A 16491-nucleotide genomic window follows, 5' to 3' on the forward strand; every position below is an offset into this window, starting at 1 on the left:
TTAAAATTAACCTGCTATATTTGGTCAAACATTTAATTAACTCATCCCTAATGCATTGGCAGGGCCAGACCAAATGATTTTTAGGGCCTTATACGGCCTGAGGGCTAGACGTTCCCCATCCCTATTTTAGTTTCTGCTGTCATTGGGGTTATTAGGCGGAACTATCTGGCATTATTGAGCATCTGTTCTGTTTTATGCAATTTGCCAAGCACAGGGACACCAAGCTCGAACAAGATACAATCCCTGCTTTCAAGGAGCTTATAGTTTATAGGAGAAACTCACATGAACATTTGATAATGTGAAAAGGTCACTTCATCTATATAGAGATCTGCAGGGGGAATGGGAGCAGAGAGCTGAGAATTGAATCCTTGGGTACACCTTGCATGGAGGTGAGAGTAAACTTTTCACCTCTGCTGCCCTGCCTCTCACTTATGCATTGTGAGATCCTCAGACAAATTACTTGCACAGTGCCCTAGCCGGTTTGGCTCAGTGGTTAGAGTGTCGGCCTGTGGACTCAAGGGTCCCAGGTTCGATTCCGGTCAAGGGCATGTACCTTGGTTGTGGGCACATCCCCAGTAGGGAGCGTGCAGGAGGCAGCTGATCGATGTTTCTCTCTCATCGATGTTTCTAAATATCCCTCTCCTTTCCTCTCTGTAAAAATTCAATAAAATATATTTTTTAAAAATTACTTGCACAGTGACCTGTATATAGGAGGAATACAGTGAATTTTAATAAATTTATTAATGTCTCTTTGTCCCTAGGTGGAAGAAGCTGGGCAGGTGTTTCTGTTGATGAAAAAAGATTATCGAATCTCCCGAAATGTTCGCCTGGCTTGGTTCCTCAATCACCTGCATCAAACTGTGCAGGCGACACCCCAGGAAATGTTGGTGAGGCCCAGAGACATACAGGATTTGAGGGGCCGGCTCAGAAAATCTGTTTTTTTTAAGAGGGTACTGGAAAGAGGCAGGAGGGGAGACTAACTCTGGGAGGGGCAAGTGACTTTGCCCACAAGATGATTCTTCAGGGAAAATTTTGTTTCATAATTTTCCAGATAGGAAAAGTATGTGTTGGGTTGTGGGAGGTGGAGCCAATGTTGTGTCATTTTGGCTCTGGAAGTTCAGGCCCTGGGACAAAAGGTGTGCCTCTTTCCTGATACTTTTCTTTCCTCTTCATCCTAATGGTCAGCTTCAATCTGAGCAGGAGTTGGAAGTCCTCAGTGTCTTGCCCCCTGGGTGGCAGCCAGATGAACCAGTGGTCCCAAGGCCATTCCTCCTCGTACCTTCCACTCAGGTCACCTTCTTGGCTTGGCAGTATCGATTTGTCATTGAGCTGGACCTTAGCCCATCTACTGGCATTGTGGTAAGGAGCTGGGGGAGATAGTGGAAGAAAGCGTGGGGTGGGGGTGAGGAGGAGAGGGACAGGCTTGGGAGAAATGAACAGTGGTCTCAGCCTACCATTGTGGAAGGAGACCGGCTAGGCCGTAAGGGAACGGTGGGGAAAGACAGATCCCCTTCCAGTGGTGGCACTGTGTGTGGGGGTGCGATCAACCTGAAGGTAAGAGGCCCACTGACCCATGGAAGCTCCTTGTCTCTGCCCTCTGCCCAGGGCTGCCTCTGCCCCCCTTGAGAGGTCTTTGTGTGCATTGCCCTCAGGATGATTCCACGGGGGAGATCTTGTTTGATGAAGTTTTCCACGCCCTCTCCCGCTGCCTCCGAGGGCTGCTTCGGCCCTTCCGAGTGCCTGGATCTTGCATCGACTTCCAGCCTGAGATCTACGTAACTATCCAGGCCTACTCCTCAATTATTGGCCTGCAGTCCCACCAGGTATTGCGTCCTTTCTCCAAGTTTGTACCCTCAGACCTCATTTCTGGTCGTCCTGTGACCAAGTCCTTATCCTGAGTCTACTACCTGTGCCCAAGTCCCCAGCTCTGCTAGCTTCTTAAACCTGTTTCTTAGTCATCTCTATGACTCTCCTCTTGGAAAGAATCCGTTTCCCTGGTCTTAAAGAGCCTTATCATGCCCAGCCGGGTGTAGCTCAGCGGTAGAACATCGACCTAGGAGCCAGGAGGTCACCGGTTCGATTCCCGGTTAAGGCATATGCCCAGGTTGCGGGCTCGATCCCCAGTGTGGGGGGTGTGGGTAGCAGCCGATCAGTGATTCTCTCTCATCATTGGTGTTTCTATCTCTTTCTCCCTATCCCTTCCTCTCTGAAATCAATAAAAATATATATTAAAAAAAAAAAAAGAGCCATCCCATAAGCTTTAGGTCAGTTGGCATTGATTGGACAAATTTCTCTCTCACTCCTGTAAGTCTCTGGTCTGGCCACTGGAGTCTGTTTTTTCTGTGTGTCCTGACTCCTGGCACTAACTTTTGAAGATGGTCTTCAGGAATAGTTTTACGATTTTGAAATATAACCAATACTCAGAAACATAATTTCTTCCAAGGACAGAAGCGAGTCATTTTCTCAGAGCCCTGTAAAGGGTTGGGTGTAATGCTGACCAGATAATTACAGGGCTTATCCAACACCCAAGCAGGCTATCACAAGACACTCCTTTTGGAGAATGGTCAAGTCGGTTACTGGAATATCTGTTTTTGGCTTAGATAAGCATGGCCCAGTTTCCCCTCATCTGCTCTTAACTACCCTCTCAACTCACTGGTAGGGGCTTACCCTGAAACTGTGCCTGATGGCTACATCGTCACCTTAGCTGGTTTTGAAAGACAGGGATGCAAGGAACAGCATCTGAGGGTCTTGAAATACGCAAAGCTTGCCTTAGCTGGTTTGCTCAGTGTCAGCCTAGGACTGAAGGGTCCCGGGTTCAATTCTGGTCAGGGTACATGCCCAGGTTGCAGGCTCAGTCCCCAGTTGGAGGTGTGCAGGAGGCAGCCAATCAATGATTCTCTCTCATTATTGATGTTTCTCTCTCTCTCCCTCTCCCTTCCTCTCTGAAATCAATAAAAATATATTTTTTTAAAAAAAGAAATATGCAAGGCCATTGGTACACACCTGAATCCCAGCTCTCTGCCCTGGATTAAAGTGCTCTCCTAGTGCAGCTGTTAGGACTGTTGGTTGTGGGCTCCATCCCCAGAGGCCAGACTTGGTAGGTGTTGAAAGCCAAGGCAGGAAAAGCATAGGTATTAGGTAATCACCCAACACTTGGTTGGGTTTGGCAAACACTTACTGAAGCCTGTTCTGTTCCAGGTCTGGATTGGGTCTTGAATACATAGCTGAATCAGACACTGTCCTTATCCTGATGGGAGGAGATAGAGTTAGGGTTTAATAGAGCATACCTGATATTGAAGGAGATAATTTCAATTGAATGTGATAAGGGCACTAATAAGTTATGATTCGGGGGCAATGAGAGCAAGGTAGGGGAGCATCCAACAAAGCCTGGATGTCTCTGCAGGAGTTAGAAGTCCTCATCTTGGGACAAAGAGGCATTTGAACTGTGTCATGAAGGAAGGATTGAAATTAACCATTCAAGAACAGGGAAACAGGCTTTCCAGGCAGAGTGACCTGTGGAGCAAAGATATAGCTAGGAAACTGCTCTCATTACATGTTACTTAGTTTGACACAGTAAAGTTTGAATGTGGAGGTGAGGAGTTAAGGAGGAGACTGGTGAGATAAGGGCAGGATTATGAAAACCTTTGAATGTCATAGCTAAGAACTAGTACTTATTGGGGACTTGAGTGTGGTGGGTGGTGGTGAAGGGTTCTGGGTCTTGAATCGCATTGCCTGTATTTGCTTCCTGACTGTACCACGTATTGGCTGTGTGCCCTTAGGCAAGTTACTTAACCTCTTTATGAATCTGGATCTTTTCTCCAAAATGGGGAGAAAAGAGCCTGGAAGGAAGCACAAGAACACAGATAAAAACATCTAGCAAAATTTGAGGTGTATTAATATTATGTGGTGATTAAATTAATACATGTCAAGCAGTGCCTGCCACATAGAAAACATGCAAATGAAAACTATTAGCCATAGGTAATAGGGAACCTGAGAAGGTTTTAAATGGATGGTAACAAAATCAGATTTGTACTCTAGGAAGATCACACTTGTTTGTGGCCAATGAGGAAGATGGATTAGGGGACAAATTCTGGATTGGGGAGAACAGAAGATTATTATAGCATGGGAGAGGAGATGAGGCCTGAACAAGGACAACAACTGTGGAGAGGAGAGGACATATTTGAGCCCCAAGGGTCCCTTGGCCCTGAGCCAGCTTCCTCACCATCTCTACAGCTCTCTCAAGATGTATCCTGATATTCTTAAAAAAAAAAAAAATTAACTCACTTTACAATACATGTCCATTGAAGGAGAATTGAAAAATAATAGAATTAAAAGAAAAACAAAACTCACCCATAATATACCACTCAAAAATAACTACTATTAGCATTTTATGGAGTTTCCTTCTTGTCTTTGAGTATGTGTTTACCCTTCCTCACCACCAACCCTCATCCAAATAGAGGAGAAACATCAGGCTCATTCCAGACACACAATTTTACGTCCTGTTTTTTTTAAGTGTAATATCGGTGTTTTTCTTCCTTTTTTTAAAAAGATTTTTTATTGATTTCAGAGAAGAAGGGAAAGACAGAAATAGAAACATCAATGATGAGGGAGTATCATTGATCAGCTGCCTCCTGCACACCCCCTACTGGGGATCGCGCCCGCAACCCAGTCATGTGCCCTTGACCAGAATTGAACCTGAGACCCTTCAGTCCTCAGGCCTGTGCTCTATCCACTGAGCCAAACCAGCAAGGGCGGGTGTTTTTCCACATTACTAAATATTCTTTAGAAACATGACTTTTAATGGCTGCTTGACTTTATCATATTTTATCATTATGTATTTAGCCAAACCTTTATTGTTGGACCCTTAGGTTGACCCAATTTTCACTCTTCTAAACAATACAGCTGTGAGCATCTTTCTCATCTTTTTATATCCCCTGATTCTATTTTGCTTCTCACAGTCTGGCATGTAGAGTGGTATAGAGTGCCCCTCTCCCCTCTTTGGGCTGTGCTCACACACTTCCCAGTTCTGAATAGGGAACGAAGAGGGAGTTGTTGCACAGGAGAGCAGGGTTGGAGTATGTGAGACAGGTTGAAGGAGTCTGATAGGGAGAGAAAAAGGAGAGATCCCAGGGCCACCAGGGGTCAACAGCCCGATGTAACATTTTTAGGATGGGGGCTTTTTTTTCTTTTTCTTTTTTCAAATGATAAGAGAAAGTTTATTTAGAAAGTTACAGAGGTAGTAGAAATGACCCAGTTGGGCTGTGTAGGCTCAGGAAACAAGTTACAGAAGCAAAAGAAGGGCCCTTTGGAGCTTAGGAGAGAGAAGGGGGGGAATAAAAGAGGTATGGGAAAAGCAGGGAGAGCCCTGGATTGGAGCACTTATTTATGTTGGAAGTAGAAGAAAAGAAACCCCATGGAGAGAAAATGAAGGTATTAGAAGGAGGACCCAAGATTAGACGGAGAGATTAGCTTTAGGGAAAAAGAGGAGGAGATGAAATCTTTCCTTCAGAGCCTGGAAGGAAGCACAAGAACACAGATATAAACATCTAGCAAAATTTGAGGTGTTTTCTGTGGGTTGGAGAGTAGTATACCTTCATGGTTAGGGTAAGCTGGGAATTCCTATTGAGGGGGGAAGTTATTGAGAGTAAAGGGAAGGAAGGAGCATTCATTGGGGGAATAAGAAGATTTTTAACTTAAAAAAAGAGAAAATTTCCAGACAGCCTCTGTGTGCAGTGCTTAGGAATCAACAAGAATAAAAAATATATGAGGTAGAATGAAAAAGGCGTTGCTAAGCTGAGGTGGGGCAGTTTATGGACAAAGATGGAAGGAGTTGGAAGATCTTTTGTCGCCCCCTTGCGGGGATATGGGGAAACCCAGTGTGGAGGACCTAAAGTGGAGGAAGGTTGTGAACCCAGATTAAGGTGACATGACCTGGGGGCAGTGAGCAGGAATACCTGGGCTGAGGAGTGATGGAGTAGATGATCCCGTGAGGGAAGAACTGGCTGTGGAATTAGCTTGCTTGGGTGGGAAGTCAGGGTTGTCTAGAGGGAGAGTAAATAGGGAGGTCAGGAGGGGTACTGCCCAGTATCCCCTGACCTTCATGTCTTGGTCTTTCCCTCATGCTTCTCAGGTACTGATCCAGGGCTGCCTTTTGGACCCTTCCCAGCGGGAAGTGTTCCTGCAGCAGGTATATGCACAGCTCTGTCTCTTTGAGGATAAGGTGGCCACCATGCTGCAGCAGCAGTATGACCCCCAGAGCCAGGTATGTGGGAGACAAAGTATGTGGGAGACAAAGCAGTTGCCATTTAGAAAGAGCAGCTGTTAAGGAACCGGGGGGGGGGGGGTAAGCCTAATACAGAGGGGACAGAGAGTAGAAAAAAAGAGCCAGAGGCAGAGTGAGCCAGGATTAGAAGTGCTAGTGAGTACCCATGACAGGTTCCCTATTGGGAGGAGGGCTCAATACTCTTTCCAGGACACGAATTCTTGCTGGGAGAAAATGTGAAGGCTCTTTGCTATGTTTTTTTTAGTCCTGGATCTTCTCCCTTGATGGATCTGAGAAGGTGATCATGGATAGCTCTTTGACTTGTAGTTAGTACTTTATACAGTCAAGGACAAAGCTCTTTGGGCTCACTAGAATGCATTTTCATTCCATCCAATGTCCTAGAAGTAGTCAGACAGTTGGCAGTTCTGTATGTCTGAAACATCGTGTCAATTGATGTATAAAATATTTCATAATGACAGTAGAAAAATATGGAAAGAGGGCCGTATTGGCAAAAGGTGGGGAAGCCCTGCTCCAGTACAATCTAGTGCTACATTTGGTGCTGGACTCCCTGTCCATCTGAGGGTTAGTATCTGAACACAACTCGGGGAGGAAGCACTGTCAGGGTTTGGCTGCATAGTTGGAGGTTTGGGGTCTTCATACTATTGGGCCTATATTGGCTTGGGCAGTGCTGCTGTAAATTCGGGCTTTGCTATGGATGTGGCAATGCTGTCTGCCCCATTCTGTCTTTTCTGTTACTTGGCCAGGCAGAGGACCAGTCCCCAGACTCAGGGGAGCTCCCTGGCCGGAAGATGGGAGTCTCCATGGTGACAGCTGATCTTGGACTGGTCAGTATGATTCGTCAGGGCATCTTGGCGCTGCAGTTGCTCCCCTCAAACTCTAGTGCAGGTCAGTAGAAGGAATGTTGGTGGGATTGGGGAAATAGAATTGAGGAAGGATTTGGGAGGAGCATTATCAGCAAAGCTAGTTTCCAGGGAATCAGTGGGCCCCAGAGGAGAGGGTCTGTTTCTTATTTGTAAGAGTTAAGTGTGTGTTAGTGGATATCTGAGTACCCACAGCTCTGACAACCATCAGGGATCCTGTGGGAAGGAGTAGCACTCCAAGGACATCATTCAGGAAGAGACTGGGATCCAGCACTCACGAGAAAAAAGCAGGAGTGGAGGGGAAAAGAAAGGTGTTTGAATCTTATAAAACACATTTGTTGGCAGACACCAAGGTCTTCAGGGCTTCATCAGTTGAGTGCCTGGTTTTGACGGGTCAGTGTCCCTGGGCCTGAGTCTGATGTTTCCTGCTCCAGGTATCATTGTGATCACAGATGGGGTGACCAGCGTGCCTGATGTTGCTGTCTGTGAGACCTTGCTGAACCAGCTTCGCAGTGGCACTGTGGCGTGTTCCTTTGTACAGGTGAGGACTTTCTAGGATGAAGGAGGGGGAAGTATGGCATCTCACAAAGTGGGATGTGATTAGTTATTTCTTTGCAGGCGATGATTTCCCCAGGTAAAGCCAATAGCATAATTCCATGTGTGTGGTGGGAAGAGGTGCCATGTCTAGAGAGAGGTAGGTGGCAGTGGTGGGAGAGGACTCTTGTCTTTGTCCTCTTTCCTTAGGATGTGGGAAACAGCATGTTATAGTAAAAAGAACGCAGAATTTGAACTCTGGCAGTCAGCACCAGCCTCATTACATTAGTTACTACTGTTTTGTTTGTCAGGGTCAGAAAGCCCAGCTCTAACTAGCTTAGGAGGAAAGTGGTATATTCAGGGAACTGCAGTCGATTTGGATTGATGAACTGTGGGGCAGGGGCAAAGAGCTATGGGAAACAAGGCTGGAGGCCAGAGCATGAAAAGCTGGTTCTGCTGTATTGAGTGTCAGCAAAATTCTGTGAGTGACACAGATAAATAGAAGAAAAGTCACTAGTTGGGTTTGTGTTTTATTAAGGTCACTCTTGATGCTGGGTAAAGGGCAGGGATGGAGGAAAGACCACTATTAATTGCAATGGTCAGGTGAGAGGATTAGGGCTTAAGTTAGGGGAATTAGGGTAAGAGAGAAAAGAATAGGATTGAGAAAACGAAAAGGTAGAATCAACATGACATGATTAACAAGTGGTAAGGGGTGAGGGAGAAAGAAGTTAAGGATATCTTCAATGTACTGACTTCAGTGATGAATGGGTAGCTGGCAGAGCAAACAAAGAGAAGCAGTTGGGGTGTAGTGAGGACAAGATGATGAATCCAGGTTTGAGCATGCTGCATTTGATGGGTCAGCAGGATGGCCTTTGGAGTTAGGCATGCCTGGCCTGAATCCTGGCTCCACTTACTAGCCTTGTGACCCTGGGCACATGACTTCTTGGTTGGATTTATTTGTAAATAGAGATTATAATAGTACCTTCCTCATTGGATGAGAGGATGCATTTAAAGTGCTTAATGTTGCCGAAACCGGTTTGGCTCAGTGGATAGAGCGTCGGCCTGTGGACTGAAAGGTCCCAGGTTCGAGTCCGGTCAAGGGCATGTACCTGGGTTGTGGGCACATCCCCAGTAGATGTGCAGGAGGCAGCTCATCGATGTTTCTAATTCTCTATTCCTCTCCCTTCCTCTCTGTAAAAAATCAATAATAAAATATATTTAAAAAATAAATAAATAAGTAAAGTACTTAATGTAAAAAAAAAATAATAATAAAGTACTTAATGTAGAACATAACCTATGTATATCAAAGCCAAGTGACTGTCCGACTGGTAGCTATGAAGCACAGTGACCACCAGGGGGCAGGCGCTCTGGCTGGTAGCTATGATGTACACTGACCATCAGAGAGCAGACATTCAATGCAGGAGCTGCCAAGCTGTGGTGACTTGGCAGCTGTGGTTCTCGGGTGACACACCGGGAACCAGAGAGGAGAAAGTCTGATTCCAGGGTGCGTTGCCCTCTCGCAATCCGGGACTCCTCGGGGGCTGTTGGAGAGCCAGTTTTGCCCAATCCCCACAGGCCAGGCCGAGGGACCCCACCAGTGCATGAATCCGTGCACCAGGCTTCTAGTTACTTAAATAATGGCTGCTATTCATAGCAGTTAGCAGTTGGATATGTATATCTGATACTCAGGAGACTGCACTAGTTGAGAGATAGAGAGTGAAGAACCTGGGGAAACACTAATGTTTAAAGGTCCTTCATTGGTAGAGGGCTGAGCATACAATGAAGGGAAATAATCAGGTGAGAACCAGGAGATTCTGATGTCAGAGAATTTAGAGTTTGGGGAAGAAGAGACTAGTTAACAGTCTTTCTGTAAAATGAGGAATGAAAAGTGCCTTTTGGATTTGGTGATTAGGAGGTCATGGGGATCTTTTTCAGGCCATTTCAGTGAAGAGATGTTGAGGGAAATGATTGCAGTGGGTTGAAGAGTGGATAGACTAGAACAGCCTTGGGCAAACTACGGCCAAGGGCCGAATCCAGTTTGAAATGAATAAAACTATTGAAAAAAAAGACCGTACCCTTTTATGTAATGATGTTTACTTTGAATTTATATTAGTTCACACAAACACTCCATCCATGCTTTTGTTCCGGCCCTCTAGTCCAGTTTAAGAACCCATTGTGGCCCTCAAGTCAAAAAGTTTGCCCACCCCTGGACTAGAAGGAAGTAGAGACAAGTGTTGACACAAAGAATTTGGCTATTCGGATCAAGTGGAGAGTGAGACAAGAATAGCCAGAGGGAAGTACAGGGTGGAAGAAGAGGGGTGTTTTACTATTCTGTTTTGTTTGCTTTTTAAGCTAGAGGCTTAAGCATGTTCTAAGGATCAATGGTGAAACAACTTGAAACTAAAGGAAAGAAAAGGAAGCCTGATAGAGTAAAGACCCTAAACTGACAGGAGGGCAATTGACTTAAGAAACATTTGAGGAGCAGAAGGTCAAGTCTTTCTTTGAAAGCGAGAGGATAGAAGTGAAGCCGTAGATAAATTCTACCAAGGGCCTGTGATTGATTTCTCTCTGAAATAGAAGGTGAGGATGAATACTGTAAGGGAAAGGAGGCCAGGGTGGGAGGAAGGAGCAGTATTGAGGACAGCATTGAAGGACCAGCTGGGTTGGGTGTCATATGTTTTGAGGTGGTATCAACCAACACAACTATGTTTTTCTCCATTTGGGATCCATTGGCATCCAACTTGGGTTTTTGAGGTAGAAGCAGAAAAAAAGTACAGAGGGCCAAGGAATTGAAAATTATGTTGATGAAGTTGCTTGAACATAGGGACCTGACTGGGTTGAGAAAGGAGGATGAGGAGGCTGGTGAACACTTGGAGAGAGCAGAGGTTCAAGGCCTGGCAGTCTTAATAAAGTCAAAGAGCAGCAGGAGAAGGAGGATGGAAGACAAAGGGATAAGGTTGTGCCCTGCTGGCTCAGTGGATGAGGGTCGACCTATGAACCAGAAGGTCACGATTCGAATCCCAGTTAGGTCACATGCCGGGGTTGCAGGCTCGATCCCCAGTGTGGGGCGTGCAGGAGGCAGCCAGTCAGTGATTCTCTTTCATCATTGATGTTTCTGTCTCCCTCTCCCTTCCTCTCTGAAATCAATAAAAATATTTTTTAAAACAAAGTATGGCCTAGCAGCATTGGCTAGCCAGTAGCATTGGCATCACCAGGGAGCTTGTTAGAAATGCAGAATCTCAGGCCCCACCCAGACCTACTGCATTTCAAGAAAATCCTCGGGTATTTTGTAGCGTCCTAAAGTTTGAGGAGCACTTTGTTAGAGAGAGATTGAAGTTTCTCAGGATGGTGACAGAAGCCAGTGAGCCAGTTGCCAAAATCTTTAATGAATGAGGGCAGGCTGGTATTTGATTGAGGAAGAAGGGTATGACCTGATGGCACAGGCTTCAGGCAGAAGGGCTCAGGGAAGGAAAGTCACAGCCGTCTGTCCTGGGAGAACACTGGCCCACTCTCCACACCGTGGTCCAGGGGATGGGAGCAGCCACCAACCCATTCTCTTCCGCTCTTATACTTCATTCTCTGGTGCCTCTTTTTGAGTGAGGTCTCCAATTGTTTACTTTCTCCAGGTGGGAGGAGTTTATTCCTATGACTGCAGTTTTGGCCACGTGCCCAATGTGGAATTGATGAAGTTCATTGCAATGGCAACATTTGGCTCTTACCTGTCCACTTGTCCGGAGCCTGAGCCAGGCAACCTGGGTCTGACTGTCTACCACCGGGCATTTCTCCTCTACTCCTTCCTGCGCAGTGGGGAAGCCCTGAACCCTGAATATTATTGCGGTGAGTGGCCGACTGGGGCAGGTGCGGGAATGGGGAAGTGTAAGATGGGCTGAGATGATACGGGAATCTATCTAGGGTGTGGGTTTCTGGGGGACTGAAAATATACCTGGGGCTAACTACTCTGGTACTGTTCTCTCCCCATGATTTCAGCATAGCCCCTCTCCCATATCTCTCTCCACTAACCGGTAACCACTGTACCCTTCTCCATCCTCACTAGGCTCTCAGCACCGACTGTTTAATGAGCACCTGGTCTCTGCCAGCAGCAACCCTGCCTTGGCCCTTCGGCGGAAGAAGCACACTGAGAAGGAGGTGCCAGCCGACCTGGTCAGCACCGTGTCTGTACGGCTTCGAGAGGGCTACAGTGTTCGAGAGGTCACACTGGCCAAAGGTAAGTGTTACTAGGCCCTGCTGTACCCACAGGTCTCTCAGACTTTGAGTGTGAGAAGACCTGCCAAACAAAGCAGAGGACACACGTATCACACACGGAAGTGTCATATGAAAGGTTCTGCTTGTCGTTTGAGACAAGTGGGTTCAGAACTGCCTTCAGGGCTTGGTTCTCTTAACATTTATCTGCCCAGCTCCATCTCCTTTAGCCCCAGGCGAGTCACCTGAGAGTGGTGTGATATCCTGAGCTTGGCTTTGTTTCAGATTACTGCAAAATTTTGTTTGTCAGTTGGCAGGCTGTGGGGCCTGAAATTAGGGAACCATGCTTGGAACCTTTGGCCAGGCTAGAGTTCCATGAGGTAGGTGGGAGTTTCAGATAGGAATCGGTCCCAGGCCCGGAGTCCTGTGCCTGCTTCTCCTAAGTAGCCCTCCTGCTTCCCCTGCAGGAGGGTCCCAGCTGGAGGTGAAGCTGGTGCTCCTGTGGAAGCACAACATGCGCATTGAGTATGTGGCTGTGGCGCCCTGGCCCCTGGAGCCTGAGGGCCCTCGAGGCACACGGGTGGAAGTCACAATGGAAGGTGGCTATGACATTTTACATGATGTGTCCTGTGCGCTGAGGCAACCCATTCGCTCACTGTATCGCACCCACGTTATTCGGCGGTTCTGGAACACGCTGCAGAGGTGAGTGAGGTCATTGCACCCTAAGTGATGCAATTTGTTGTGTGGAGGGGCAGATGTGTGAACTTGAGGGGTGAAGAGAGATACCCTGAGCACCAGGCTTGTGTCCAGGATCCCCTGTCCCTAGGGGCTCCCCTCTGTACCCACCAGAGTCAGTTGTGGCTCAGAATTGGCCCTTGACCTGCAGCATTAACCAGACGGACCAGATGCTGGCCCACCTCCAGTCCTTCTCTTCAGTCCCAGAACACTTCACGCTTCCGGACAGCACCAAGAGCGGAGTGCCACTTTTCTACATCCCTCCTGGCTCCACCACCCCGGTGAGTGCCTCTGATCTCATTACCTTCATTTTGTGCCCACCCTCTCAAGTCCGAGGCACCCAAACCAGAACCTCTTAAGCTTGAGAGCAATTCTCCTTCCTCCTTCCAAGCCCCTGGGGAAGGAGGAGGATCTGTAGAGAGTGACTGGCTGTCTAGGTGGTGGTATCCCAGGACTGCGAGCCCTCTTGCCCCACCTCCATCTGGCATACTCTGGCCTCCCCCTCCCCCTTCCCCCACCCCCATCTGGCTCCATCTGGCATACTCTGGCCTCCCCCTGCCACCCATTTTTCACCATTAACAACTACTGTGAACTGTGCACTTCGTGAAGACCGTAGCCTCTTTGTCCTGTGCTTTCCTCACACTCGGCCCCCGGGTGTCAGCCTGACATGGCTAGGCCAGGGGCCTTATGCTAGTGAGCAATTGCTTCATCTCAGGTCCTGCCAACACTCAGTGGCTTTGCTCCAGTCAGTGAGAGAAGCGTGGCAGGACTCATCTTTTGCCTGGAATTAGCTTTAAAAGGCTACATAGTCTGAACCTGGGCTCATTCATCCTAATCTAGCCTTCACATTGGAGGCAGTTTTTACATCCAGCCCAGGCTGGGTTATGTATGAGTCCCTTTAGCCTTAAACCACTGCTATCTCTGACCCGCTGAACTCCATGGTTCTGTGCACTGTGTGGAGGCTGTACCCTGGTTTTCTATGAATGCTCACATAGGGCTTTCCTTCCCACCCCGAGGTGCTCTCCCTTCAACACAGTGGGTCCGACTCATCCCATGCCCAGTTTGCTGCCTACTGGAAGCCAGTGCTGTCCATGGATGCAAATTCATGGCAGCGTTGGCTGCACATGCATCGCCTAGTGCTAATCCTGGAGCATGACACGTGAGTAACCTCTTAGGACCGTAGTTGGGATGGAGGAGCAGGGGTGAGGGAATAGGGGAGATGGGGAAGGGGAGCAGCAGCCGAGCCCTTACCAACCGTGGCCAAGAAAAACTATGGCCTTTCTTCCTGCTCATTAGCCCCATATACTCAAATAGGTCCTAGAAGAGAGAGGTAGTAATCTGTTCAGATTGGAGCTGGGGGGTCTGACCTCAGCTAACCCCTCTTCCCAGACCGATCCCCAAGCACTTGCACACCCCGGGCAGCAACGGCCGCTACAGCACTGTCCAGTGCAGGATCTCACACTCGTCGCTGACCTCTCTGCTTCGGGACTGGAGCAGCTTCGTGCTAGTTGAGGGCTATTCCTATGTGAAGCTGCTCTCCAGGTGGGCAGAGTGATGTCCCTTCACTCCTCCCCCACCATCTCAACTCATGTCTCTTCCGCTAACGCCAGACTGTACCCCTACTTCCTCCTAAACTCAATTACAGCCAACCTAGGGCTGCCCACTGACTCCCATTTCTCCTCAGTGCCCCAGACCAGCCCCCCTCCTCCTTCTACATGGTCCGCATCATTTCCAAGGCCCCATGTATGGTTCTTCGCCTGGGCTTTCCCATCGGCACACCAGCACAGGCCCGGCACAAGGTAAGCTGGCCCCAAGGAGTCTGGAGTTTAGACTGGCTCCTCCTCCCCAAACCCACAGGGCCAGGGCATAGCGAGAGGAGCCCCCAGATTAAGTAAGGTCCTCTCACCTTGTCTGTGGGCCCCTTCCACCAGATTTGTAGGATTTGGGAGTAGGAGAATCTAATTGCATTTTTCCTCAGATTGTGTCAGGCTTGCGGGAAGAGATCCTACGACTGCGTTTCCCCCACCGCGTGCAAAGTAAGGAACCAACACCCAAGGTGAAACGAAAAGGGCTGGGGGGCATCGGTGGGGGCAACTCTCCCTCCAAGTCTCCCCCCTTGCTGGGGCCACAGCAGGCCCTCTCTGACCGGCCCTGCCTTGTGGTCCTGCATAAGCCACTGGACAAACTACTTATCAGGTTGGTACCGAGGGTGGGCTTGGGGCCTGGAGTACTTGGGAAGGCTGTGGCTTAGCCGGGTATATGCAGCAATCGACTGAGAGTTGCCCCTTCTTCCCAGGTATGAGAAGCTGCCCCTGGACTACCGGGCACCCTTCTTGCTGACACTGGAGCCACCAGGCCCACTGCCCTTGGTGTCAGGCCGCTCAGCCTCTTCTAGCCTAGCTTCGCTGTCCCGCTACCTCTACCATCAGCGCTGGCTCTGGAGCGTCCCGTCAGGACTGGCCCCCGCACTGCCGCTCAGCGCCATTGCCCAGCTCCTCTCCATCCTCACTGAGTATGTCACCTGAACCTGCCAAACAACTGGGGGCAAGGGAGAGAGCCAGTGTAGACTCTGGGTCAGGACACTGGCAGAAAGTCTATGCCAGACACTGCCCATCTCTAAGCCTCAATCTCTTTGCTGCTGCTGTTATGCAGAGCGTCCAGCACAGAGCAGGGCTTGCCACTGCCCTCCGTCCGCCTCCTTCCACTCTTCTTATTTAGGCCTCTGGTCCTAATTGGACTTGTTACATTAGAAGGACAACTAGTGTTAGCAAGGCCACCAGCACTGACGTCTACCTAGATGGCTGCTAGAAAGTGGGTGTACAAATGGCATGGGGTTGGGATGTATACTCTGACTGTGTCTCCCATCTCATCCTGTCCTGCCCCCACCTTTATGGGGCTTCAGAGTCCGACTCTCCGAAGGGTTCCACTTCGCCTGCAGTGGGGAAGGAATCATCAACATGGTGCTGGAGCTTCCCATTCAGGTAGGTGCTGTCCCTCATCATCCCTCCCACCTAGGCTTGTCACCATCCCAGGGGCCCTGACCTCTGATCTGGGTTGGGACCGCTGGACCAGACCCGAGGCCAGTCCCAGGACAGTGTGGCAAGGGGACTAAAGTTCTGAGGGCCAGAGCTGGGTGGGGCCAGATCTCTCTCTGGGCTGGGGTTTGCCCAGGATCTCCCATCCTATCTACCCTCAGAACGAGCCTCCGGGGCAGGCTGCAGTGGAAGAGAGGCACACATGTGTGGTCCAGTACATCCTCTTCCCCCCACACTCCACCTCCACCAAGGACAGGTGAGACCTGGCCCCTCAGAGGGTTGCCTCTCTCCACATTCCTCCTCCTCCCTGCTGTCCCCTGAAGTTCTGCCTCCCATACCTGAGGGAGTTGGGGCAGAGGGTGGTGTTTTTAGATGCTTCATCAGGCAGGCGCAGGTCTGGTAAGGCCACATGTGACTTGTGGCTGCCCTGTGTTTGCACCACCTTCCTGGCCTCCGTGGACTGACTCCAACCATGGGGTTGTGGATTGGACTCTCCTCAATCACAGGCTCAGGCCGCTTCCTCCTTTAGTTTCTCAACAGATGATGACAACGATGTGGAGGTGGAGGCCCTGGAGGGAGACTCGGAGCTCAATCTGGTCACCGAGGTGTGGGTGGAGCCTCAGTGTGGGCGAGTGGGACCCGGCCCTGATTGCTGGAAGCATCTCCAGGACTTGACATACTCTGAGATCCCAAGAGCTGTGAGTGACCTTAGCAATACCCCCACCCCTTATAGGTGGGGTGTCCTCCCTTTGGGAGCACCACAGCCATTGGGCTTTCTGATCCCTCTGAACCTGTGTGTTCTGAGTGTCTGACCGTGTGGGCTTCCTTGGGAGCTGGAGGCCCA

At 49.0% G+C, this 16491-nt stretch overlaps 1 protein-coding gene across 1 annotated transcript in view; it reads left to right on the top strand.

The window, feature by feature from the left end:
* Positions 1–16491, top strand: part of SZT2 (SZT2 subunit of KICSTOR complex) — a gene marked incomplete at its 5' end in the record, with an annotated part of 57110 nt that overhangs the window by 12308 nt on the left and 28311 nt on the right. The window contains 18 exons of the mRNA XM_081087261.1: positions 762–887; positions 1186–1359; positions 1653–1823; positions 6131–6262; positions 7027–7168; positions 7578–7684; positions 11304–11514; positions 11732–11902; positions 12345–12579; positions 12764–12893; positions 13629–13771; positions 14002–14154; positions 14297–14411; positions 14591–14808; positions 14909–15124; positions 15515–15593; positions 15809–15903; positions 16177–16345. Of these exons, the coding sequence (XP_080943387.1) occupies positions 762–887; positions 1186–1359; positions 1653–1823; positions 6131–6262; positions 7027–7168; positions 7578–7684; positions 11304–11514; positions 11732–11902; positions 12345–12579; positions 12764–12893; positions 13629–13771; positions 14002–14154; positions 14297–14411; positions 14591–14808; positions 14909–15124; positions 15515–15593; positions 15809–15903; positions 16177–16345 (2787 nt within the window). The remainder of the gene's footprint in view (positions 1–761; positions 888–1185; positions 1360–1652; positions 1824–6130; positions 6263–7026; positions 7169–7577; positions 7685–11303; positions 11515–11731; positions 11903–12344; positions 12580–12763; positions 12894–13628; positions 13772–14001; positions 14155–14296; positions 14412–14590; positions 14809–14908; positions 15125–15514; positions 15594–15808; positions 15904–16176; positions 16346–16491) is intronic.

The sequence above is a fragment of the Myotis nattereri genome (genome assembly GCF_964212035.1).
Source record: "Myotis nattereri genome assembly, chromosome: 3".
In the NCBI taxonomy this organism is placed as follows: domain Eukaryota; kingdom Metazoa; phylum Chordata; class Mammalia; order Chiroptera; family Vespertilionidae; genus Myotis; species Myotis nattereri.